General features: G+C 47.3%; 9 protein-coding genes across 9 annotated transcripts; 4 read left to right on the forward strand and 5 right to left on the reverse strand.

The window, feature by feature from the left end:
* Window positions 1-1,524: 1,524 nt before the first annotated feature.
* I303_100316 (uncharacterized protein) lies at window positions 1,525-2,302 on the reverse strand (the record flags this gene model as incomplete). The annotated part of the gene is made up of 5 exons (XM_018403687.1): window positions 1,525-1,594; window positions 1,664-1,882; window positions 1,959-2,043; window positions 2,112-2,167; window positions 2,274-2,302. The coding sequence occupies 5 exons, from the start codon at window positions 2,300-2,302 to the stop codon at window positions 1,525-1,527; spliced, it is 459 nt and encodes a 152-aa protein (XP_018266341.1).
* Window positions 2,303-3,343: 1,041 nt separating this feature from the next.
* I303_100317 (uncharacterized protein) lies at window positions 3,344-4,935 on the reverse strand (the record flags this gene model as incomplete). Its single annotated transcript, XM_065968084.1, has 8 exons — window positions 3,344-3,410; window positions 3,478-3,696; window positions 3,766-3,850; window positions 3,914-3,972; window positions 4,310-4,468; window positions 4,569-4,671; window positions 4,741-4,796; window positions 4,883-4,935. 8 exons carry the CDS (start codon window positions 4,933-4,935, stop codon window positions 3,344-3,346), a joined length of 801 nt encoding a protein of 266 aa, XP_065824156.1.
* A 1,186-nt stretch (window positions 4,936-6,121) lies between these two features.
* On the reverse strand, window positions 6,122-6,651 carry I303_100318 (uncharacterized protein; the record flags this gene model as incomplete). The annotated part of the gene is made up of 4 exons (XM_018403689.1): window positions 6,122-6,239; window positions 6,309-6,393; window positions 6,458-6,513; window positions 6,623-6,651. 4 exons carry the CDS (start codon window positions 6,649-6,651, stop codon window positions 6,122-6,124), a joined length of 288 nt encoding a protein of 95 aa, XP_018266343.1.
* A 1,591-nt stretch (window positions 6,652-8,242) lies between these two features.
* I303_100319 (uncharacterized protein) lies at window positions 8,243-9,827 on the reverse strand (the record flags this gene model as incomplete). Its single annotated transcript, XM_018403690.1, has 7 exons — window positions 8,243-8,291; window positions 8,373-8,907; window positions 8,969-9,032; window positions 9,114-9,259; window positions 9,329-9,407; window positions 9,484-9,524; window positions 9,596-9,827. 7 exons carry the CDS (start codon window positions 9,825-9,827, stop codon window positions 8,243-8,245), a joined length of 1,146 nt encoding a protein of 381 aa, XP_018266344.1.
* Window positions 9,828-10,312: 485 nt separating this feature from the next.
* I303_100320 (uncharacterized protein) lies at window positions 10,313-14,817 on the forward strand (the record flags this gene model as incomplete). The annotated part of the gene is made up of 16 exons (XM_065968085.1): window positions 10,313-10,546; window positions 10,603-10,681; window positions 10,740-10,898; window positions 11,058-11,501; window positions 11,565-11,818; window positions 11,883-12,004; window positions 12,062-12,222; window positions 12,285-12,392; window positions 12,448-12,551; window positions 12,608-13,283; window positions 13,352-13,440; window positions 13,501-13,690; window positions 13,772-13,978; window positions 14,057-14,199; window positions 14,273-14,534; window positions 14,678-14,817. 16 exons carry the CDS (start codon window positions 10,313-10,315, stop codon window positions 14,815-14,817), a joined length of 3,372 nt encoding a protein of 1,123 aa, XP_065824157.1.
* A 675-nt stretch (window positions 14,818-15,492) lies between these two features.
* Window positions 15,493-18,932, forward strand: I303_100321 (uncharacterized protein; the record flags this gene model as incomplete). Its single annotated transcript, XM_065968086.1, has 5 exons — window positions 15,493-15,984; window positions 16,115-16,636; window positions 16,746-17,326; window positions 17,487-17,844; window positions 17,943-18,932. 5 exons carry the CDS (start codon window positions 15,493-15,495, stop codon window positions 18,930-18,932), a joined length of 2,943 nt encoding a protein of 980 aa, XP_065824158.1.
* A 567-nt stretch (window positions 18,933-19,499) lies between these two features.
* I303_100322 (uncharacterized protein) lies at window positions 19,500-20,582 on the reverse strand (the record flags this gene model as incomplete). The annotated part of the gene is made up of 4 exons (XM_018403693.2): window positions 19,500-19,651; window positions 19,896-20,004; window positions 20,209-20,317; window positions 20,404-20,582. The coding sequence occupies 4 exons, from the start codon at window positions 20,580-20,582 to the stop codon at window positions 19,500-19,502; spliced, it is 549 nt and encodes a 182-aa protein (XP_018266347.2).
* Window positions 20,583-20,967: 385 nt separating this feature from the next.
* On the forward strand, window positions 20,968-22,500 carry I303_100323 (uncharacterized protein; the record flags this gene model as incomplete). The annotated part of the gene is made up of 11 exons (XM_018403694.1): window positions 20,968-21,010; window positions 21,065-21,179; window positions 21,231-21,243; window positions 21,297-21,405; window positions 21,478-21,593; window positions 21,665-21,766; window positions 21,829-21,921; window positions 21,988-22,072; window positions 22,141-22,257; window positions 22,330-22,371; window positions 22,436-22,500. 11 exons carry the CDS (start codon window positions 20,968-20,970, stop codon window positions 22,498-22,500), a joined length of 900 nt encoding a protein of 299 aa, XP_018266348.1.
* A 1,622-nt stretch (window positions 22,501-24,122) lies between these two features.
* Window positions 24,123-25,045, forward strand: I303_100324 (uncharacterized protein; the record flags this gene model as incomplete). Its single annotated transcript, XM_018403696.1, has 3 exons — window positions 24,123-24,188; window positions 24,301-24,403; window positions 24,654-25,045. 3 exons carry the CDS (start codon window positions 24,123-24,125, stop codon window positions 25,043-25,045), a joined length of 561 nt encoding a protein of 186 aa, XP_018266350.1.
* Window positions 25,046-25,146: the final 101 nt, after the last annotated feature.

Below are 25,146 nucleotides of genomic sequence, written 5' to 3' on the forward strand. Positions count from 1 at the left end.
CGGAGAAACTTTCATGAGATGTCCTCTACCTCTGTGAGAGTCCTTACATCATGTGCCAACTCATGGGATTAGATTATCTCCGAGCCTTTCTCGTTACTGTAAGCTTGGAAAAAAAAATCAACTTCACAATGTCAAGAGGTTTGTGACTGCCTCACCCAAGCCGAATTGTGTGGCGTTCTTTCAGTTCAGGGAGCGTCATACTCCTTCCCCTTCAGCATCTTGAGACGCACGAGGCAGCCGAAACACCTCGTTGGACAGTCTATGTTGCTCGACTAGAAATGTCTCTGTGCATGACTTGAGTTCTATGGACATACTCCAGGATATCTTAAGGGAAAGGACATGCATCTGCATGAAGCGGAGGGGGACTGGAATGGCGCTTTGCGTAGTATGTCCTAAACACGCTATTGTATCTGTCAGAGGCTTTCCGCCCGGTGATGCTTTACTTGGCCTTATCCGAAGCGAACAGATCATAAAAGGGGTGGCACACGCAAGAATAGATCTGACATCTCAATGAGATCTCCAGACCTCCAAGATAACAGATTCGATTCCTCAATCGGGAGGACCGATAATTAGGGTGCACGGACCCAGAGAGTAGATCATTGAGCACAACGCGCAGTGCACCGGTGTTGTATTGACTACCAGCATTGACCGGTCTCAAGGGAGAGTTTCCCGAATGCGTGATCATCAGGATACCTCGTACGCCTCCTGAATCCTGAAGAGCTCATTGCAACGTGAATTGTGATGCGTCTCAATTTTGGCAGAGTATACAAGCTGCAGACACAATCTCGACGTTGGTGACAGACGGAAAAAGAGGAATTGAGGAGCACCGCGTGGGAGTCGTTCAAAGGAAGACGAACGATCATGCCCAAGGATGCATGTTATGACCGGCGATCTAAAGGTGAACTGGTGTGGAGACGAGATTGAGAAAATGGATGCACGCACAAAGGCTACGTTTGCCCCGACACGATAAGCTGCCATTCTGCCAGGATTGTGGATCCACAGCAAGGGTCCACGAACAGCACAGAGCGAGTCTGTTTACGACTTCACTGGATAGAATAGTGAGGCAGCCGACAACTTGACAAAGCGCCTTGTGGAGAGTAGCATAGCTGCTCAGTAAATACGTCAGAGTCTTCTGGGAGGTATCCATTGTCTGCATCTTGGAACACATCCATACTGAGCTTGCCGTTGGTCGGTCTTGTCCGTGGACAGTCTGATAGAAAGTCGATCCAGATGAACCCAGCCGGCGCATGCTGTCTCTTCACGCTACATAAATTGTAACCACAGGACGGTTTTTATCCGTTGACCGATAGCGCAAGATGCGGTAGATTCAGTGAAATAATTACAAGGAGAACATCAGTGACTGGACGTTAAGAACGCTTGGGTTGAAAAATTAAGATTTGACACTGGACTTTTGAACAAAGCATGCACTTCATCGATTGTATGATTATCTACAAAAGTGATTATCTACAAAAGTGATCACCCCTGCGCGCTTCCCACTAGCCTAGCCCGTATGACTACCCGAGACTACCCTTTCAAGAGGACGGTGAAGGGGGCGGTCAAGTAGGAGGCCACCATGCTTCCCTCTTGCTCGGGGCTTTTGAAGTATGAAACATGAGCTATCAGCGCAGGACAAATATGGCTGGCCAGAACTATGTCGACTTACATGAGTCCGACATCGATGACTTCGATGTTGACGCGGTACTCCTCGGCGGTAACCGTGGTGAAGAAGCCGTAGAAGCTTGCTACACCTACGCATACTCCGTTTTTCTCTCGTGGTTGAAGGCTGAGGAGAGGAGCGAAGTCTCCGTCGGGCACGAACAAGGTGTCACCTTGGGGGATCGCGAGCGAGAGGCTGAGAGCCAAACCCTTGTAGATGTTCGGGCTAAGCGTCCATGATCTCATAAGCTGGCTGCCGAAGTCTGAGCGCCTTAGACACATACTGTACATAAAGAATTTACGTAGCCTCAAAACCTGGGGTATTACAATCCACAATGAGCTGGATTGGGGCAGGAGCGGTCAGGGCAACGATGTTCTTGGAAGGGACTAAAATCACGCAATCCACATGAGCACTCCATCCTCGTGCGCATAACAAGTGGGTGACTCTGACTTACCTCGTTCCATTGCAAAAACATGCTCGTTCGTCATCTCCAATCTGATGCAGTATCCGCTGCAACGGATGATACAGAGTCAGTGGCTTCCTTTGTAATGCAAACGGCTTTAGGGCAAGTTTGGCAGATCAAGTCCGTGGCGAATGAGAGCACAGGTAGACTCACGGGTATGTGATTTCGACTTGAGCGGACATCCTTTCGAGTTTGATCGCTGTTTCTTTGGTTTAGCTGTTAGGAGTGATTCTTCGATATGAATTGTGATTGATGAAAAATATAGAGGAAAGAAGAATCGTTCTCAGAAGTGAGGCAATTTATACTTTTCTGGGGTTTTCACATTCGAGTCAAATCGAGCAAGCCAATCCATTCTGACAAACGAACAGCGATTGGAATAACGTGAAGTTTTTCTTTGACTCGATACTGCTGGAAGAATCTATGACCTTCAGACTGCGATTTGGCCTGGTGAGAGTACATGAAGTTGTGTGTGGGAGCTAGAGCGGAGTCGAGATCAATCCATTGACCGTACCTTGCAAGAGAGGCAGCCTTTGCCTCTAAACGAGGCTTCGGCAGTTCATTTTGTCTGTCTGCGGAGAATCTAGAAAGAAACAACACCAGCTAACTGACTTGGCCTTATCCGCCGACGAGTTGTCTCCGTTTGGTGAAGGTGAGATTGACAGATTCTGCAATGATGTCAATGACAATGGATATCGTCTTATCGTCTGGCTAGATTATGCTCCACAGACGCTAAACCTCGCGATGTCAGTACGAATCGATGAAGTGCCCATGTTCAAGCCTCATACGTGAAGATTGAGCGGTGTTACACTGCACGGAAGGGTATCGATCTTGGGGGGGCCTTTGCAGCAAAGACGAAGCGTATCATGTCAGAGCGGCTCTACTTACTGACTACAAGATTGACTGGAAGACCGCGATTTAGTGGACAGCACTTATCACGACAAGCTCGAGCCATGTGCTTGAGCGATGTGAGCCAATTGACGCATTACAGACTGTACGATCTGTATACTAAGTCTTCGGACAATTCATGATACGTCTTCAGTTGAACCGTCCGAAAACTTAGTGTACAAATTGTAGGTAATGATGGATTCATAACGATGTTATTATCTATAGACATCCAAATACTCTGCGATCATCAACGATACCAGCATTCCAAATCATTCAGCCACACTTCTGCATCCGATGCGATGAGGTTCATCGATTTCAGTTTGGATAGCATGAGCTTGCTAAAGGATCTGGGATGACTCGGAAAGATGGTTGGCTACCACCACTTCGGCCGTCTCGGCAGTGTCGCTAGATTGAACATGTATAATATTTAGCTTGTGGATATCAGGTCAGAGCCAAAGTGAAGATCACTTACACGATGTCCAAGTCGAGTACCTCAATGTGGAAACGGTATTCCCCTGCTGGTAAATTGGTAGAGAACCCTTGGATCATCGAAGTTCCTACCCAAGAGCCTTGTTCTTCCTCAGGGACGACCCCAAGGAAGGGGTGCGAGCCGTTAGTGGGCAAGGAGTGGGGCCTCTCGGTGGCTCCTACGACTGAAAATACGACCGCAAGTCTCTCGTACATGGCGGAACTACATATCAACCCAACAAATCAGCTTTATGCCCATCCCGAAAGCCTACTATCCAAGACTTGCACTCACTCAGCTTTGCAGCCATCGGTATTCCCGTCGATGATCACCATCAATGGGGACGCGAAAAGGTAGGTGACAAGCCCCGTAGGGAGGGCTGGCATTAGATTCAGAGTCAACATGTGGTCCGAGTACGCTGAAAATCATCGGCACAACTTACTTTGTACTCGAGTCCAAGTAGCCATCGGTTCCGATGACTCGAGCTTGATCGAGAAAGATCTGCGGCGATGGGAAGGACATCAGCGCTTTCCTCGTAGGTCAGGCATAGTATGCTTAATAATAAGACAAGAGATGAAAGTGGTGGTCAGACAGCTAAGAAAGGAACCCACGGGTACGAAATTTCGGCAGTCTGAACCATTGTGATCTGGATATTGCTTGGTGATTGGCGAGACAGTCTCAGAGTTATGTATGAAAGTTGGCGTTAACAGGCTCGGGGAAGTAGGTTGCCACGATTCCCTGATCGATGTTATGGTTGGCGCTACAGTTCATATCGCGTCATCGTTAGCCTGGGAGTTGTTGATGGTTCTGTCTGGCAGTGAATTGTAACGAGACTCACACGTAAAGCTGATTGACCAATTCGATCTTCAACTGATAAAGTCCAGGGATGAGATTGCTCAAAAAACCGTTCAAACTGACAGCCCCAATGACCTTGTTCTCCAACACCTCCGGGACGACACTCAAAGGAAAGTAGCGACTCCCATAGCGAGGGAGGTACCTGCTTCCTTGGAGACAGCGGTCAAAGATAAATCTACTGTGAGGTTTTGGTAACTTTCTGTGCTGTAACAGAACGATACTCTGGCTAAGTCAGCGTCTACCGGGCAGTTTTGACGGACGTGGCAGTACAAGCAGAGTGATTGGCATCGATGATACTCTTGAGCAATGCCGAGAACAAATATCCGGACCATTTGGAATTGAGCGCTGCGTGCATGTGTGGAAACGGGTCGGATTGACAAGGAGTCATGCGATAAGCTAGATAGATATACTCACTATCCCCTCGGAGCCAGTCGGACTCCGGGTTGTGATCAACTGATATCTTGTAGGAACTGGACGACAGGAAATAGAACCAAATCAATGGTCGGTGGTGCCTGCCAGAGTCTCATAGCTAAAGACAAGCGCGAGAGCTGCTCACTCATATTCCTCCTCATAACCTGATCTACCTGTTATTGATTCCTCGTCGCACATGGTCTGAGGTGATCGGTTCAGGTAGGATCGACGAACCTTCGCGCTTGTTCGGCCGCTATCTGAGTCAGGATCCGCAAGATTGAATAACGATTTGGAAGGGAAACTATGCTTGACGTGGAGACAGTGTATATTGAAGAGTAATTGGAGTAACAGGAATATTTCCATGACTGGATACTGTTGGATGAAGCTATGACCTCCCAGTCACAGATTGGTCCGGTGTCAGCTTCTGATGCTGATTGTGGGTGCTAGAGCGGAGCCGAGCATCATGAACTAACCGTACCTTGTAAGAAAGGCAGCCTTTGCCTTCGAATGATATCTCGGCAATTTGCTTGTCTGTAAAGCAGCCTTGAGTAAACAGCCTAAACCGCCAATATGAATGAAACATCAAACGACCTTTGACGTTCATGAGAAGGTGAATGATGCAGATGGTATGGTCGTCGACGTGTCTTGTAGCTTGATGCACGAACGACCTGCTCTTTCGACGATATATGGGCACAATCCTCCGTGTCGATACCAAGCGCTTAAATCGGTGGGAGCATTCAGCTGAAGCGTTTTCTGGGAGTGCAGACTCGGAAGAGGTAATCTTCACTGATCTCCGATGATGATCATGAGTGGACGAGAATGCGGAACAGAGCTTTTCTGCTGAAGGAGTTGACTGCTGAGTGAGATGAGGTACAGCCACTGAACCTCGTTTTGGACTGTTGATAAGCGGTCACGAGCTGCAACCATACCAGCAAATATGTAGTCACGAGTTAAAACCAGGAAGAAAATTTGAGAATTGTCAAATCGTTGCAGCTGGTACCCGGAACACCAAATCATGTTTGCACTACTCCCATGCATGCGGCCTCCAAAAACCCATCGCCTGACCAATGTCTACGCATTTCAGCTACCACCCACTCATCTTTCTTTGTGGTAGCTGAGTCGAATGTACCTTATAGCATGAGTCTATTAAGGTAATTCGAAGGGCGCACGCAGAGAGGTGCTGAGCCACGATGGCGTTCACCGACTCTGCGTCGTTGCTGTATCCGGACGTAGCCAATCAGCATTCAAGCATCAGAACCCGTCGGGCGGAGAAAAGGACTCACACGAGGTCGAGATCCAACAACTCAATGTTGAATCGGTAGGCTCCTGCGGGTTGGTTCGTGATGAAGCCGTTCACCATGGTTACACCCACCCAGGAGTTCTCTCATTCCTCAGGGGTGACTCCCAAAATTGGGTTGAAGGCTTTGGTAGGAAGGTTACCAGAATCTTCCGCAAATCCGACCAAAGAGAAGGCAACGGCTAAGTTTCGGTAGGTCTCCGCGCTGATCATGTTTTCATCGAATTAGCCGAATGGAAAGATTTTCAGGCTTCTGCACAAGACATGCACTGACTTGGTCTGGGTTCCTTCGTCAGCGCAAACGACAACGATCCTGATGGGCGAATCGAAGAAATAGGTGGTCATGTGGGAGGCGAGAGCTGTAACAAATAAGAAGTCAGCTTCAGCGTGGGCGACCCTCAATCGTCACAAGAGTAAACTCACTGCCGCCCTGTACCCAGGTGGTTTCACCTTGGACCTCGAGTCGAACCTCGAATTTGCTATAGCGTTCAAAGCACATCAGTGGTCTACCTTTGGCGGTTCACGTTGATCAAAGGCGAACAGAGGCAAGCAATGTGGTGCTGAATGAAGGATAAGAAAGGGACCCACGGGTACGAAATCTCGGCAGTTTGAACCATTGTGCACTCGATATTGTTTGTTGATCGGCGAGGAAGTCTCAGAGTTAGGTATGAAAGTTCGTGATTGATGAAAAACAGAAAGGAAAGAAGAATCGTTCAATGAAATGAGGCAATTTATAGTTTTTTGGGGGTTTCAAATTCGAGTCACATCGGCGAGTTGATCCATTCTGACGATTGACACCGTCGGGGTTACCGCCCTTATCATGCCCGTTGAAAGCCATGAGGACCCTCAAAGGTATCGTTGACGTCTGTTGAGAAGCAAGTTTCAACGTTGTTTGGACCTCTTTCTTTAGTAAATTCACATACACTTGACCCATGCGCATCTCACAAATACAATACCTTCTCGAGTCCAGTCCCGTCCTGCCAGCTCCACCAACCAAAAGACTTGAAATTACTCCCGAGTCAGAGTCTAGTCTTCATATATGTGTATAGAGTTTGCGCCCTCCTCGTGATATTGTCGCGCTGAATCGCCTGAGGTGTTGTATCATGATCAATGCCAAGCTATCTATTTATTGATTTATTGATCAGTCAATCGAATTCGTTTCCTTCCTCCCTCATTGGTCGACTTGAAACACTCAAGTCTTCATTTAACGCTAAGACCACTATATCAGAAGCTTTGTCACCATCAGCAAATGATCAATCGATGATGTTCATGTGATTCATGTAATATCAACGAATGAAGAGAACGATATCAGTGATAATGCACAGGAACAGGCGGATGCGTCATCCCTCGGTGACTTGATAAAGCAATCAAAAGGTCAAAGCTGCAAATAAAAGGAGGGTATCTGTAGCATGTGCTGCGCAGGAGCAAGGCAAGGAAACGAACAGGAATTGATCTCCGAGATTTAGCGTAGCACGGTCCGCGGGAAATACTGTATTATCAAAGTTAAAAAGAAGAAAACAGCCGTGGAAAGGAGGTCATGTTGTAACGACAACAAACAGATCTGGATTCTGATGGTGAGACGCACGAGCCTCCGGACGAATCTGTTTGTGATGGTCCGTCCGCGTCCGTTCAAAGACTCCGTTCTCCCCGATTCTGATTGTGATAACAAATTTGCTCGATTAGCAGCGTGACGTTCGGAAATCGAGGTTTCAAGTTGAGGTATTTTCGAGCTGCTCCTATCCTCAAACGTTGTGATTGGTCGTGTCACGAGTCGAAGTAAGAATCGATATTTCGTATCTGTGCCGTGTGTGGATGCCGAAGATCTCTTCGGATGAGTGATTTTATTCGTTCGGAGGTCGAAATAAAGCTTGTCGGCCGCGGACAGTAGTCAAACATCGGAGCTCTCGGACAGAAGTGATATCTGTACAATGTTGTCATCACGAACACAATTTCAGCAAATTTGAAATCGTAAGTACCATGCGCTCCACACCTTGATCACTCCATGAGATTGATGGTCCAAAGGAGGTCAGTTATCCGAGTGTGGCTCTAGACAGTGTGCCACTCTCAAATATTACGTCAGCATTGGGATGCTTGACGATTGCTCGTCACCGTGAGTAGATAGATCTTGCATGCGAAATGCTACAATGCTAATGCTGTTATGCGAGTGACGGAAGTGTTCGTAACTCTCGTGTTTCATCCCGATGAATTCTATAGCTCCCACGATCGCTTCAATAGCTGCCAGGTGGCGAACGATATACTGAATTTTCGCACAAGATTAGCATTGGCACACAACTCTTCGTCCACAATGCGATACGACGCGAAAGCATGAAGAACTCACCTAGTCATGGGTATGACCTTGACATACCCAATACTCAGACCGACAAAGAATCCTCTCCAACCTTTCGCATCATACACACTCCGTATCGCCTGTTTGGCATTGATACCCCCATTTCCAAGGGTTCCTCCAACTTGCATCCTCCGTCGGATCACCTCGAAAGGATAACTTGCCGTCTGACTGACAGCTCCCGCTACCGCTCCACAACTTAGATCTCGTATGGTCGGCCTATCCTTGAAATAACTGATATATTCCGCGGCGTGCTTCTTGAGGGTTCCATAGGTCAAGAAAGAGACTCCGGCATAGGGGATCATGCCTATTATGGTAATTGAGAATCCTCGATAGAATGGGTACAAGGGGATAGACCGTATGAATGGAGATATGTTGGATTTCTGCTTCGAGGTGTGTACTGTGTCTTTCTCGTGATATATCGATTTCACAGCTTCGAGCAAAGATGTCCGTTCGGAAGTTTTGGTTTGGAATGCCAGACGAACTCGAATTAGCTCGAGAGGGTATGTACAAAGTACAGAGGCGACACCTGCGAATCTCGACGTATTCAATGATGATACAACCTGTAAAGAGATCATTGGATAGCTTACCGGAAGTTGAACCTGCTAGGAAGAATCTCCACGGGGTCCGATGATCTGGAGTAGGGATCAATATCTGTGTCAATCCGCAAAATGTCAGCATCGGCCAGACAATCCTGACGTGGGAAGATGATCAGCTAGAACGAGTGGTACTCACCCTTTCCATCCAATCATATAGCATATACTTGATTCCAGCATACGGAAATATCCTCATCAACGTAGCTGAATGGCCTTGAAACAAGCCTCGTATTCCTGATGTCTTGTAGATCACGCCGGTGGCATGTATCAGACCAAGTGGTGTTCCTAGATAGCGCACTACATCAGCTCACTTGTTCGGTGGGATTATTCAGTCGACTATCACCATAGACTGACCTGCATATTTCCGGAAGTCCGCGTTACTCGTTTGGAACAATATTTTCACCCTATCTAGCGGAGCTATCGCTGTCTTGGCCTGTCACACAGTTTACATGGATACAAGCATAAGCTTTCTTTCCATCAACGCAAGTATACGGCGTTGATTAGCTTACCACACATCCTGCTATACCGCCAGCTACTCCGCTAGTCAGAACTACCAAACTACGATCTCAGCTGTGTACGCGCACGCGACCATGCAACGGGGATTTGAGATTGAGGACATACCATAATCCCAAGAGGTCCTATCCGTCTTTGCTCGGGCTCTACTTCGTTTCCAAAGTTCAGACGTCGACGTTGTCCACCTCTCACTTTCTCTGGCAGGTGGCCAAGCCTGTTCATGAGGAGAAGCGATGATGTAATCCTCCGCATAAGCTCGCTCTTTGCCTTTTATCGAAGGCGGTATCGTATATATCGATGTTGATGACGAGCCGACGGTAGGCGAAGGGGTCGTCGACATCTCCCAATGGGTATCCTTCAAGTCGAGATAGGAGATTTATGGCGTTTGATGATATGCAAGTCAGAGCGGGAGCGAGATGGACGATATGATAATTGAAATTGAGGCTTCATGTTTGGTCAACCTCATTTTCAGGTTTCAGGTTTGATATTTTTGATCCGGATACGGCACACATACGATTGCCGGCAAAGAGGGAGGTCATCGGAGTTGAGCGGCATCTCCGAACCGTGTTGACGTTTCATGTCCACTCGAGGAGACGAACACCAAGACATCACGATGAACGAAGCAGAAGACGGTGACTTGATAGCTGCATATGCATTCAGACAACGTTCCGACCGAATACACCTACACCAGGGTCTCAAGTCGAGGCAGAATACGCGCTAAACGAAGTTTCGCTGCGAATTTTACCAATCGCAAGCTCTTCTTGGACACTAAGACTCCAAATTAGGATTTGGTTATAAATCATGCATCCCCGCTAGATACTAAGCATGTCACGACCTTCCACTTCCTCGTATCCCCTTCAGACCCTATCGCAACGCTCTTCGATATCAGGCCCATCTATGAGCAGCCAGCCACAGCCAAGTCCGGATGACCTGCCGGGACGAAGAACGTTAGCTGTCGGTCATGGGAAGGGAAAGAAAAAGCGGGTCAGTGATGCAGACGAAGAAGAAGCGTTGCTGGGGTACAGTAATGGGCTGGAGGGTGTTGATGAGGAGCATCAGGTCAGCTTGCTTCTCCTGTACAAGCTGAGAAGAGGCCTAACCTGACTCTAAATTAGTCGTCACGGCCAGATTCATCATCGGTCTCTCAAGGAGGGAGGAATAAGAATGGCTCGAGAAATATACCGTTGCAGCATTGTGAGCGACCCAGACACCTTTGGATCGAGATGAATCTTGTGCTAAACTGAATCTACAGCTTCGGCCAAATCTGCCTTCCCGCCGAATCTGGTGCGAAATCAGAAATACAGCGTGGTGACCTTTCTTCCACTGGTGTTTTACGAACAGTTCAAGTTCTTCTTCAACTTTTACTTCCTGGTGGTGGCTCTGTCACAATTCATACCAGCTCTGAAGATAGGTGAGTGCCCTTACTATACTCCCCTCTGCCCGTGTCGAGCTCTCCGTCCAACCTTTCTTGATCTGTCCATCAGGACAACAGGCATAAACTCTACTTCAATCATATTGCCGGAAGTCACCTTTTCCTTGTTGGTAGAAAGGCTGATATCCCAGGTCATAGGGTACATTGTTACATATGTCGCGCCGCTAGCATTCGTCCTCGCAGTGACCATGGGTAAAGAAGCCTATGACGACTACCAACGGTATCTCCGAGACAGAGAAGCAAATTCAACCAGATATCTCGTCCTTTTACCTCAACCACCTTCGCCCATCTCCCAATCAGTGAATCTTCCAGGCGAAGCCCCCGTCTCACCATCCTTACCTAGACCGCAAACCAGGTCTACACCGGCTTCCTCGATTAAGGTTGGAAATATGGTACTGCTGGAGAAAAATCAGCGTATACCGGCTGATATGGTCTTGTTGACCACTAGCGAAGATGAGGGGACATGTTTCATCAGGACAGACCAGCTAGATGGAGAGACGGATTGGAAATTGAAGGTCGCTGTTGGGGAGACTCAAAAATTGGGGGAGAAGGGTGTAGGATCCGTGGAAGGTAGTCTTTTCGGTGAGCGACCCTCCACGCCCCCATGTATACGGTCTCAGCTCATGCCGTATTTATCGATTACAGCCGATCCACCAATAAAAGATATACATACGTTCTATGGAATCTTGACGCTTCGTTCCCTGACACCGGGTCCCTCAGAAGATCAAACTATTCCTCTGAACGTTGAGAATGTGCTATGGGCGAACACGGTCTTAGCTGCTGGGTCGGCTGTGGGATTGGTAGTTTATACGGGGAAAGAGACTAGAGCGGTACTGAATACGAGTGAACCTGAAACGAAAATGGGTACATTGGAAAGGGAAGTCAACATGATGGCAAAGGTGAGTCTGTGATTCGTACTGCATGTCTGCGAGATATGCAGCTGATCGTGTCCGGTCCGCACAGATCCTGTGTACCGTCACTTTCGCTCTTTCAGTCTTTCTAGTTGCATTGAACGGGTTCAGAGGTCAATGGTATATCTATGTGTTCCGATTTTTGATTCTGTTTTCGTCGATCATCCCCATCAGGTAAGTGAGCAGGTACTCAGAGGAAAGTAGCATCAGCAGCTGACAAGAAGTGGACAGCTTGAGAGTGAATCTAGACATGGGTAAAACTGTTTATGCTCACCAAATACACACCGACGCTGAGATACCCGGAACGATTGTCCGCACGTCTACTTTACCTGAAGAATTGGGTCGAGTGGAATACCTTTTGAGCGATAAAACTGGAACTTTGACTAGAAATGGTAAGCTAGATTATGCTGAGTCCTACACTGCCACGAAGCTCATTTGCCCCGTCTGTTTACAGAGATGGAGTTGAAAAAGCTACATATGGGCACTTTGGTCTTCGGTTGGGATTCCATGGACGAAGTAGCGCATCTTCTAGCTCAAGCGCTAAACGAGCAAGATGGTGCTAGTGAGTTCTTCTGATCTAAAATGACGAGACGCAGCGCTGATGACTGGGACTGTAGTGGAAAGGCGCAAAAGCTCTATGAGTGCTGTTCCAGGTCGTAGCCGTCGAGACATGTCCTCGCGAGTGCGAGATGCCGTATTGGCGTTGGCGACATGTCATAATGTACGTATTGCTGATCTCACTCCAGCATCTAGCGGATCGGCTGACATCATACACAGGTTACACCCGTGACCAACGATGACGGCTCTGTCACATATCAAGCATCTTCGCCTGACGAAGTAGCCATTGTCGAATGGGTAGAATCGGTCGGCGTCAAGCTGATTCACCGGGATCGAACTTCAATGACTCTCCAATCGACTGCTGGTACACAGTATATATACGACGTGCTCTACATTTTTCCCTTCACTTCCGAATCCAAACGAATGGGTATAATCGTACGGGAGCGATCGACGGGGATGATCACCTTCGTCCAGAAAGGCGCCGATACCATCATGGCGAAACTTGTTCAGAAGAATGATTGGCTAGAAGAAGAATGCGGCAATATGGCTAGAGAAGGTCTGAGGACGTTGGTTCTAGGCAGAAAGAAGTTGACGGAATCGACTTTCTCGGAATTCGATAGCAGGTACAAAAAAGCTCAACTTATTTCAGGGGAAGAGAGGCAAAATCAGATGAATAGGGTTGTCAGCGAATGCCTGGAAAACGAGCTGGAACTGTTAGCTCTGACGGGTGTGGAGGATAAGTTGCAAGAAGATGTCAAGTCTACGCTTGAGCTGCTGAGGAATGCGGGACTGAAGATCTGGATGTTGACTGGAGATAAGATTGAGACGGCTACGAATATTGCGGTGTCTTCCAAGCTTGTCGGAAGAGGACAGTATATCCACCAAGTTGCAAAGTGTGAGTGGTCTGTCCCATCGCCATGTGACATGTTGACAAAGTGCTAATGCGAGTATGGGTTTATCCAGTGAAATCGTCAGATCAGATTCGAGATATGTTGGATTTCTTGAGTGCCAAACTTGATGCATGTTTAGTGATTGACGGAGAATCCCTACAAGTAAGAGAACCATCTGTAACTCTTTCATCAAGGAAGTGATTGACAGAAGATGTTATTCAGCTATGCCTTGATCGCTTTCGACCAGAGTTCATCCACTTGGCCACTCAACTCCCGGCTGTTGTAGCCTGTCGATGTTCGCCAACGCAAAAAGCAGATGTAGCAAGGCTGATCCGGGAATTCACCAAGAAGACGGTCTGTTGTATTGGTGATGGAGGAAACGACGTTAGTATGATTCAGGCTGCGGACGTCGGTGAGTTCAGTGTGGTTTCCGCGTATAGAGCAGCCGGAGACGAGTAATCCGCAGCATCGTTGACATGTATCGCTTGATTAGGGGTGGGTATAGTGGGTAAAGAAGGGAAACAAGCTTCCTTATCAGCCGACTTCTCGATCAACCAATTCTCCTACCTGACTAAAGTGCTGTTATGGCACGGTCGGAATTCGTATAAGCGTTCGGCGAAATTGAGTCAATTTGTGATTCATCGAGGATTAATCATAGCTGTGATCCAAGCTGTATTCAGCAGTATCTTCTTCTTTGCTCGTAAGTCTCAGCACAGCTATCAGCTTTCCTTCTATATAATGAGTCAGCTGGCTGATCGGGCGTCTGTCTGTGCTTTAGCAATTGCGCTTTACCAAGGATGGCTTCAAGTAGGCTACGCTACTCTGTATACTATGGCTCCGGTGTTCTCGCTTGTTCTGGATAAAGACGTGAATGAGGATCTGGCTTTACTTTATCCTGAGCTGTATAAAGAGCTTACCAAGGTGAGTTCATTGGTCAACGTGTGTCCTTGACTGGATTGAGCTGAGATTGTTATGATTAACCCCTTTCGCTTAGGGCCGATCATTGTCGTACAAAACATTCTTCACATGGTTGATGATCTCGGTATATCAAGGGGGGATCATCATGCTTCTTTCGTTATTGCTATTCGAATCTGAATTCCTGCATATTGTGGCCATCTCGTTCTCGGCACTCGTGATCAACGAACTCATCATGGTAGCGCTGGAAGTGACGACTTGGCACAGTTATATGATCTTAAGTGAATTGGGCACCGCTATCGTGTATTTTGGGAGTATGGCTATTTTACCTGCATATTTCGGTGAGTCCTCTATTTCCTTGTTTGGACTTTGAATGTAGTCCTACTTTGTCATCTTTTTCCCATGATATCTGATCCATTCTTGATGTTGGTGAATCTAAGCGGAATGGTTGCGTCGAGACTGATCTCGCTTGATACTCTTGCAGATCTATCCTTTGTCCTGTCGAAGCAATTCGTCTCGAAAGTAGCTATCATAGTGGCATTCTCGTCTTTCCCTCTGTACATGATCAAAGCTATTCATAGACGGTTCAACCCTGCTGCTTATGCTAAAGTGGCTGGGATATAGATGCATGCATAGATGCGAGCCCATCAATTAACTCACTCTCTGTCACTCTTCACGTGGATACCGCAGCAGGAATCTTGTGATAAGTCCAGATGTCATTAGCTTGAGGTGTATTCGCGATTACGAGTGATTCCGCCCTTACCCTGAAGTGCATTACGAAAGGAAATCGCTCAATTAGCTGCTAGCCGGATGTCGGCTTTCTCTCATGAGTCATCTTGTTCACAAACTGTCATATTCAATCTATTCCTTTGTATCACTTCAAACCAACACAAGTGTGTGAACTAAGGACTCATCGTTGTATGTACATATTGTGCTAACACGGTGTAACATAGCATTCATAGCTGTGTCAGCCCATCAGCAATCGACAAGCGATAACCAAGCAATTGATCCGGTCCGGTATCGCTTCTTTTGACTTGACTTCGCCTCACCTCGCCTCGCCTCAAGTTGTATTCCCGCGTTATAGACAGAGTAGTACGACTTGGGATGCGCACGTAGGGGGAGAGACACACGACTTTTCGTGTATGTAGGTATCAGTTCAAGGGATCCGCCACGAAGTAACGGTGCGATAGGAAAAGAACTATACTCAATAGGCAAACTCATCCCGTCGACCGGTATATCCATCTTGGCCAATACCTTTTCATTCCTATTTACAGAAGGAGAGGAATCAAGGTCCCGAAGATGTCAAAAGACCCAGATCTTCATCGCCGTGATGATTCCCCATCCCGACCATCGACCTCCTCGCATCGAGGTACAGCAGCGAACCACGAAATCTACTCACCAATCCCTCGCCATCTGTCCCTCGTTCCATCCATCTCCAACCTATCGCTATCCGATTCGCCTATACCCGTACGATATGGCCAAGGCTCGACGTCATCCTCGGTAGTCTCGCTCAATACACCTGAAGATCGAAGAAGACAAGGGAGGAGACCATACACGGCTACGCCGAGTAGTACCTCTGTCTCGTCGGATGAAGATGCGGACGCGGATGGCGATGGCGAAAATGCATTGGATATGCAGAATGCGAAATCTTGGTTAGATATGACCTCGCCCACTCGTGATTCCAAGGGCAAAGGAAAAGCCAAAGCGGATTCTGAGGAGGTCGATATAGAATCCGGTTGTGACAGGGAAGAGGGGCTGGCTGGGAAATTGCCGCCTGAAATTTTGATTCATGTGAGTGGGACTTGAACGAATCCATGTATGGTCATTCATGGTGCTGAGCATTGTTGAGGAGGTCTGATCTTTGTTCGCTCCATGCTCAGAAAGAAGATGCTGACAGTTCTTGGGTTATACCTTCCTTTAGATCCTTCGCCTACTCCCCGACCAAAAAGATCTCCTGTCGACTCTGCTCGTATCCAGAGCATGGTGTCTCTGCACATTCTCATTAATATGGACTAAACCCCAAATATCATCAATCCGCACCCTCGCCTCCCTCATTCGAACCGTATCTCCTCTAAATCCAGCAGGTCCAGCCAAGAAGACGACGTTACCATACGCATCATCGGTACGGAGACTGCACCTATCCCACCTGTCAACTACGCTCAACTCGGAGATATTCATGCGGTTGACGAATTTCCACCATCTGGAGAGATTGACAATATCCAATTGTAATCACCTTTCCAGCACGGCGTTGAGCACGGTCTTGAGACAATTACCAGAACTGGTCTCGGTAGATCTCAGTAATCTACTGAGCGTAAACGATAAGGTCATCAAAGAGTTAGCGGGGAATTGCAATAATCTACAAGCTGTCAATCTGAACGAATGTAATTCTCTGGGAGACGAGGGGGTTCTAGCCCTCGCTGAGGGATGTAGAGGGTTGAGAAGGGTGAGTAAACAAAACATATACCGGTTCCCTGTCAAAATCTTGGCACAGCTCGACAAGACAAAAAGGCAGAACGAAGAGTCATGCTAATGGTAAGATTATCTGAACATAGGCAAAATTCTCCAAATGTCTTAAATTGACCTCAAGATCGCTCATTCCCCTCATTCAGAATTGTCACCTTCTCCTCGAACTTGATTTGCAGGACGTGATCTGCATCAACGATGCGGTGGTCTATTCGATATTCCTCAACCTGACTTATCTCAGGGAATTGAAGTTGAACGGTTGTACTGAGTTGACGGGCAACTGTATACCGAATTTGGAGGACTTGAAACGGCTTTCAGAGAAACAGTTGATCAAAGAAGCTCAATCCGTCCGGCTCTATCCGCAAACTCACCTTACCAACACCTCTTCATTGGCCACCGAAGCTGAAGCTGAAGGCGATGGAGAAGACGAAGAGACGGATCGAAGTATTAGGATTACACCCAAGAATGGATATCTAGATCATTTGAGAATAGTGGATCTTACTGGATGTTCCAATCTGGGAGATCTGGCTATCGACAATCTGATTTCCAATTCACCGAAATTAAGGACTTTGACCCTAACGAAATGCCAATTGTTGACGAATGCAAGTCTGGAGAGTATAGAGAAGCTAGGTAAACATTTACACTACCTTCATCTGGGCCATGTCAAATTGTGAGTCATTCTGCGTGGACATATTCGAATTCTAGTCTTAACGTCCAACGGTTCGATATCACTTTTGCATTGGAAAGCACCTTGATTGACCAATCCTGCTCTTCTTTCATATGTGCGTTATGCTGATTGACGTCGGTCCGATGATCTGTCGATGTCGCAGGATCACCGATCCCGGTGTCGACCGTCTTGCCAAAGGCTGTACTCGTCTACGTTACATCGACTTGGCATGCTGTGATCTCCTGACGGATGCCTCAATCTCGGAACTGGGTGTGAATATGCCTAAATTGAGAAGAATAGGTTTAGTCAAAGTCATCAAGATCACGGACGAATCGATCTTTTCCTTAGTCTCAAGGTCTACTGCGCTAGAGAGGATACACTTGTCGTATTGCGATAATCTCAGCGTGCACGCGATCTCCCACATGCTGCATAGGTTACCGCATCTCAAGCATCTAAGTTTGACTGGCGTGAGCTCGTTCAAGAAGAAGGAACTACAGCATTTCTGCAGACCACCTCCTGATGTGAGTTGCCCGTCGTGCGCTCTCGGTCTCTGTTCCTCGGGTAATCTACATGAATGGAAATTCAGTGCTGATCTGTTTTGATTGCGTCATTTCACCAGTCCTTCAACGATCATCAACGAGCCGCCTTCTGCGTGTTCTCAGGAAATAAAGTGGATGAACTTCGACGATATCTCCACGATTACTACTTGGCGCAAATCTCGAATGTCGAGGAGAGCGATTCGACTTCGACAAGAAGGAATTCTGGATCTAGCTCGACAAGTTCAATTACTGTTCCAGGAACGTCTAGTCCGCCATTTATACTTCCAACAACGACAACGACAGCCAGCCATTCCATATGGAATAGTTACATTCCAGGTCATCTGCCGCACGGAAGTCCAGCGTCGACTGCTGGGAATGGATATGTGTATAGAAGAGGCTCAGCGCCGACTCTTAGAGGTTCGGATTATACGAATTCGGCGTCGGCTGTGGCTGTTCCTGGTTTACCGTCTATTGCTTTTGCAAGTCCCACGCCGAATTTCCTTAATCCCACGACTACAACTTCGACAACGATCTCGCGGGGTAATAACAATCATAACAACCATAATAATCATGATAATCATAGCAATACTCGACATGACAATGTCGCCAGTGGAAGTGGGACTGCAGTAGGATTAGGTATAGGTATTTTGCCTTCGTCGCGCAGAAGCGGAGAAGGGGTCGGGGCTGGGCCGGGAGCAGCACTGTCATCAAGAGAAGGAAGTGTGAGTTCGATCGATGAACCTGGGATTGGGGCAGTAGGAAGGAATCGACGAAGAGATAGAGACAGGGATAGGCCTGCAGGTCCGCGTGATAGAGAGAATAGTGTATTGTCGTCTCAACATCAGCATCAGCATCAGCATCAGCATCAGCATCGAGAACCGGGAAGAAGCAATGACCGTAATGACGACACCAATCACAATCACGACCACAGTCACAATCGCGAGGCACCTGGAAATAGCTTTGTGCAGCCTGGACAAGGTCTTAATGCCAGTGCATTGGGCATGAGGTGGTTTGGATATGGCTGGACTGGACCTTCAGGTGATGGGCACTCTAGTTCGAATCAAGGGTGATTTAGTGTAATTTTTGACCAAGCGAATTGAAGGGAGTGAAGGGTAGGGAGACCAGATGTTTCGGGTATGCGTTTGTGGAGAAGGGTGGCTCGGTGGATGTGGATGCGATTGGGGCAAGAGGAGCAGAATAAATGATTGTTTTACGCAGAGAGAAATACGATATATATGTTGTTCTGTTCTGTTGACGTCTGTCTTACGTAGCATGTAGCGTGTGACATGTACTTTGTCGACGATGTCGATGATGTTGATATTGGTGTTGGTGTTGACGGTTTGACTCGATGTCATTTGAGATCGCAGAGACGCGCGAACAGAAATAGAGCAGGCAAAACTAGAATACATGAAAATAGAGATCCAGGGTATATTCAGATATCAAGCGATTATCTCGTAGGAAAAGATAAAAATTCAGTCGGATCGCGAAGTCGTCATTAGATTGTTGCGTTAGGATGCGGGAAGCAAGACAAGATGATTACTTGTTTTGAATACTATATAGCCGTCGGACACGTTAGCGAATGTCAGAGTCTGTCGAGCTTGATCTCTCTCATAGACTCCGGTCGGTGGACAGCCCACTCACGCTTTGACGATCGGGACAACGATGATGATGATCAACACCGCGATACCGACCCCGATGATTATTCTCATTTTCATATCTTTCCACCACATTTGTTTTCGGACTCTGTTGGCACCTCGTCTGAATCCTTGAGCGGAGACTGCGAGGGTGTCTAAAGTGTTCAAACGAAAAGGAGGTGTCAGCTTGTGTCCAGAGGGTGCTCTCCTTCTTCAATCTCTTTAGAATCCCAGAACCCTCCCCCTGGTTCAGTTCAGGCAGGTTGTTCTTGATTCCTTTCACGATAACTCCCCTGTACCACAGGTTTACTTCTTTTTCTCTGCACTCTCATCTTCAGACTCCCCATTGCTTGAGATCCCCATACTGAACAGCCAGCTCAACATGATATGACGACTCACCAGTCTTATCTTGCAACGCGTCTAGCCTTTCACCTCGCTCAGCGACTCGTTGGATGTTATCGTGCATCGTATTGACCGTCTCATCGATTTGTTGTTGGATAGCAGCGATCTGCGGGTCGGCGGGACAATGGGTTTGAGTGCGTTTCAACGGAATGCAATCAATCAAGGATGAACGAGTAGGTCAAATGGGAGTAAGTCGGATTGATGAAGTTGAATATATGGATCAAAAGGTGGGAAACGTCGATCAGCATATGTTGTACCATACCAAGGAAACCGCCCATTCGAGGTTTGAGCTGTACTGTTTTACACGCACCTTCTTGTTCTGTTGACCACCACCTTGGGCTCCACTTCCCCCTGCTCCAGCCGCAGGCTGAGGGGCCGAGCTTCCGGCTGGGATATATGGGTCATAAGGTTCGGCAGACCTGTTCCGTTGCAATAGAGGAAGTTAGTGCTCCGCCATCACTCCCACACACTTCGGTATCAAGGTCCAGTATACTCCACAACGTACATTGTTCTCGTGTTGGTATCTATATTCGTATGGGTGAGTGTTGTGAAGGTAGGTATAGCGAGTTTGCTTGACTTGACTTGATTTGATATTGCAAGAAGATGTGGAAGGTCAATGTAGGAAGAATCAATGTTATTGTAGGGATACTCGCTTCGGTCAGCCAGCTGCAGGCTGTGCACCATGACGACAAGACAAGACCGCGTAGATCACTCGCCTCGCCTCGCCGTGACGCGGGAGTAGGCGGGATCAAATAAGACAAGGTGGAAAATGATAACACATCATGACATGGCATTCTTCACGATGATCAAGGTGATTCAAGTGGAGGTGGACCAGCTGCAGATGAACGCGTAAAGTGAGGTGGTTGACTGGATCGCTAAGTCAAAGGAAGGAAAACATTAGTTAAATCGTGAAGTCATTGTTTATCTTTACAACTTCACAAATATCCGTCCGACCTGGCAAGTACCCATTGGATGAAGCCTGAGAATCTGCTATCAATACAGACCCGTAGTCGATCTCACTGAGCGAGGTCATCACTACTGCCAAAGGAATTATAGGAGGAAGGGAAAGATGAGGTTCAGAACGGCGATATCCAATGTCGGATTATTGCATAGTAAGTCAGCTGGTCAACCCAAAGGAGTGGAGTGAGCTGATAATCATTTCTCAGAGATCTCCCGGTCTCTCGCTGCCCTAGCCAGATCATGCGTGATCAGATTATCGCCTGAGCAAGTTCACTTCATCGTACCCGGGAATGAGAGCTCGACGGGTGTACAAGTCTGGTCGTAAGCTTTACGACACTTTTCCAATTAAAGTCAAGCTGACATCACAATCAGACAGGTCAAGGTGGTGAGCTTCTTGAGACTTTTGGTCCCCTGTCGAAGCTCATTGTGAATGCACAGACAACGTTATTTGACAGCTACAAAATCGAGTCCAACGCAAATAATGAAATCTGGCTAGAACTTCACTTGGATTCTCTTTTAAAGGTTCTGCGCAGTGCCGATTCCTCAGGTAGGTGGAATCAGCTATTACGTGTCCCAGTTCGTGAGGACTGTTGCGAGTAGCTGATCTGTTCTACGATAGTTGGAAGTATAAACGAAACTCGAAATACTGCATCATTGACTGATTCCGAAGTTACGCTCAAACTCAATAAGAAGGGCACACAGCCGATCTGGGCATTTGAGATTAGAGGATATACCGTATGTCAGCTTAATGTCCCTAGGAGGTCAAAGCCAGCTGATGGGGTCATACTGAAACATCACGTTGATAGGCCTCGAGAAAGCTCATGTCGATAACGCACGAGATCCCCGTCAAGATCCTCTCGCCTAAACGGCAGAGCGAATTGAATGAACCGCTTTGTCCGCAGCCTGATGTAAGCTGCCTGTTCCTGCTCCTTTGCATGTGGACATTACAGCTTATATTTGATATCTTTAGATCCATGTGGTTTTGCCTACTTTACTAGAATTGAGGAATATCGTCTCGCGGTTGAGCCACATAGCGGACGACGTCAAGGTATCTGCAAACCACGTAAGTCAGCTTGCAGCGTCGGAGTGGTCTTCGCGGTGGCTGACGTGATCCTTCGGCGGGACGTAGGAAGGCAAATTGGAATTAACGGCCAAATCATCGAGGGTGAACTTGACGACTACGTGGAAAGAATTGCAGATACCGAATTCTTTAGGTCAGTTGTTGGAAAAAGCTCTCCCCATCGAGTGCTTTGCAAACAGCTGACCATGAGACAACTTGCAGCGAATGAAGATGATCAGCCTTCTCCACCAGAGGACCAGATGTTCACCGTCTCAGTAGCTATCAAGGGGTTCCTGAAATTCCTCACTTCGCATTTGGTCGGAGGTACAGCTATAGCGTGTGAGCTCCTACCCAGCCTCCCTTCCGAGGCGGTTAACGAGCTGACGATCGCAAAATACTCTGATACACCAGGCATATGCGAAGATCATTGTTTGATAGCATATGTATACATAGGTGAGCTGTTGCGGTCGCACTCATGACATCTCTGCACGACAGCTCACAGTCAAGCAATTCGCAGGCGCACTGAACGAAGCGGGCGGGGTATTGACGTTCTTCATACCTGCCAAAATGACGGATGATTAAGTCGTCATGATCGCATGGACGAGTGATTGTGGGCTTGGTCGATTGGGTTTCAGATTCAGTGTGAAAGACGTATGGTGTGTCAGCATTGTTGGTTGTATAAGATGTATTTGTGTACCCCGCATGATTCCCCACTTGTTGGGGTGTTGTATGTATCATACATGCATCGTCATTATTGTCATTTTCATACAGTCCAGGACAGCAGTGTTATCGTTGTCGCGTATCTTCATCTGGATTACGATCCGATATAATATCTATCGTCCCAGAATTCAAAGGATCTCCTCGAGCAGCAGCTTTGGCAGATTCCGATAAGTGATTCCCTCGGAAACGGCGTCGCATGTCGAGCTGTATTCGTGTGTCACCCAAACGGGTCAGCATTATTCTGCACGCAGCCTCTTGACTTGTAGGGTGAAGGTCGAAAAATGAAATGCCAGATATCTATCGCTGATGGTATGTAGTTGATTCATGAGATCAAGATCGAGATTTCAGCCGAGACTGTGAGTATGGGCGCGGGTGAGAGTTGAATCCAAAATGGAACGACTTACCATCCCTTTCTTGCAATCTGCGAAACGGGCTATGAGATGTTGACATTGCAGAGGCAGTTCTTGTGGGGCATGAAGACATTCTGTAGGCGTTTTACCGGATTTCAAAACGCTATTTATGAGGTGAAGAAAGATGGGGACGTCAGTGGCATGATAGGGACATGAGTCTGAGATGGGGTTCATGGAATTCGAGGGAGGGACACTGGGGTCAGATCGTCAGAGTAAAGTGCGCGGAAAGACTGGTGAATCTGTAAATTTGGGGTAGCATGAAAGGCGATCAGATGCAAAAGGAACAGGGGAACAGGGGAACGGGGGAACAGGAGACTTACCAATCAGTCCGAAGGAGACAAGCTATCAACTCGTCTCGGGCTTCTTGGCATGCTGCAGGGGGCGACATTGTCCTCGTCTAGCTGTTCCTAACGATCTACCTGTCTATCTTATCCGGTTCTGGTGACTCCGGTAATTCTGTACTTTTAAGGTGTGTTTCCTCCTTCACTTTCCGTTTCAATACGAATGAAGAGCTGGTTTCTCAAGAGATAGTCACGTATGATTATGACTCAGTCAAAAACAATGTATGAGTCGATCGGATGACCGGCGATAGGGACGCTTTTGCTAAATTGCCGCTCGATTCCAGATGTAGGCCGATTGCCTTTTCGCTTTTCGGAATACTGACGACTGTGGAAAGCTTCGTGCGATGAGCGATCGGGGTGCTAATGTCGTTACCTGGATTGGACCTTGGTTACTCGTGTGGAATTGAACCGGTAAATGATGAGCTAATGATCACAACAATCATCAATTGTTGAAAAAGTTGGAAGTTGAGTTCGAGATGTTCCGTAAATCGTCGGCTGCGAATCGTGCCTGAATGACATATTGTTGGAATGCGATACGAGTAATGATAAACGGTTTCGAACGAGTTCAAGACCTTCTAATATGACTCATGCGGAAATCATCCTCTGGGATAGCAACAACAAACGGTATTCCTGGCTCGTACCTATAAGCTGGAACGTATATCAGCATCCTATAGGGTCTCAGTGCACTCTTCATCTCACTCAGAGATCAGCAAACAGAGCAACAAACACGACGATGGGGATCCTCAAACCGCATAAACCGAGTGATTACCCCTCTGTCCTCTTATATATCTTAGACGAGGTGAGTAATTCGCCGATAAATCATGAGATCTATATGATACTCCAGGACCAGCGAGGACTGGGATCCCAGGGATCCTTAATTTGGCTGATAGTGTATGTGTCATACGAATTAGACTCACATCACCGTTACTCTAACAACAGCTCTGGCAATCTTGTATACGAGAGATGCGCATGTTATTTGGTTCGCAGCTGGAGCTCTGAATTCTTCCCTATCAGGTGAGCTTCTCACCTATCTAGGACTCCTTTAGGTCCAATCATCAGTATCCTTGTTCAGAATTCATCACACGGTAAGACGAAAGATTGCTGGAAAAGGAAAAGCTGTTCATAGCCTCTTGTCTTATGCCTTCTATCTTTCATATTTCATATTGAACCTGTATTCTCATCACCGGCTTCGACTTCACTATCTTCAAGCTTCTTTGCTTTGTTCTTGAACATCTGTACTAAAAGACCCAATTACTATACCTAGCCAAACTACTGAAAAACCTAATCCGGAACCCCCGTCCCCCACCACCCGACGCCTCTTCCAAACCCTCCAAGATCCGACCTAAACGGACATACGGAATGCCCTCTACCCATTCGACGGCACTGACATTCTACTTCGTCTACCTCATTCCGCTCGTTCGATATCTCCCCTTCCCCCTGGACTGGATCGCTGCGCTGGGTGTAGGGGGTTATTGGGTGCTGGGTCTATGGTCAAGGAAGGAATTGGGGTATCATACTTGGGAACAAGTTTTAGGTGGGGCGTTATACGGCACGTTACTAGCTCTCGGTTGGAAGGCTGCGTATATCAGGTATCCGTCGATAGGTGCTACAATCCAGCGGGTGGTAGATGTTGTTTGGGGACGGATATTTGGGTAGACGAAAGAGATATGAAATAGAATATAATATAGAACATCTGACTTTACGATAGTCACCTTTGTTCGTGCAAATGGCGCTGCGCAGATCCACTTGTGAAATAA

The sequence above is a fragment of the Kwoniella dejecticola genome, chromosome 1 (assembly GCF_000512565.2).
Source record: "Kwoniella dejecticola CBS 10117 chromosome 1, complete sequence".
Lineage (NCBI taxonomy): Eukaryota > Fungi > Basidiomycota > Tremellomycetes > Tremellales > Cryptococcaceae > Kwoniella > Kwoniella dejecticola.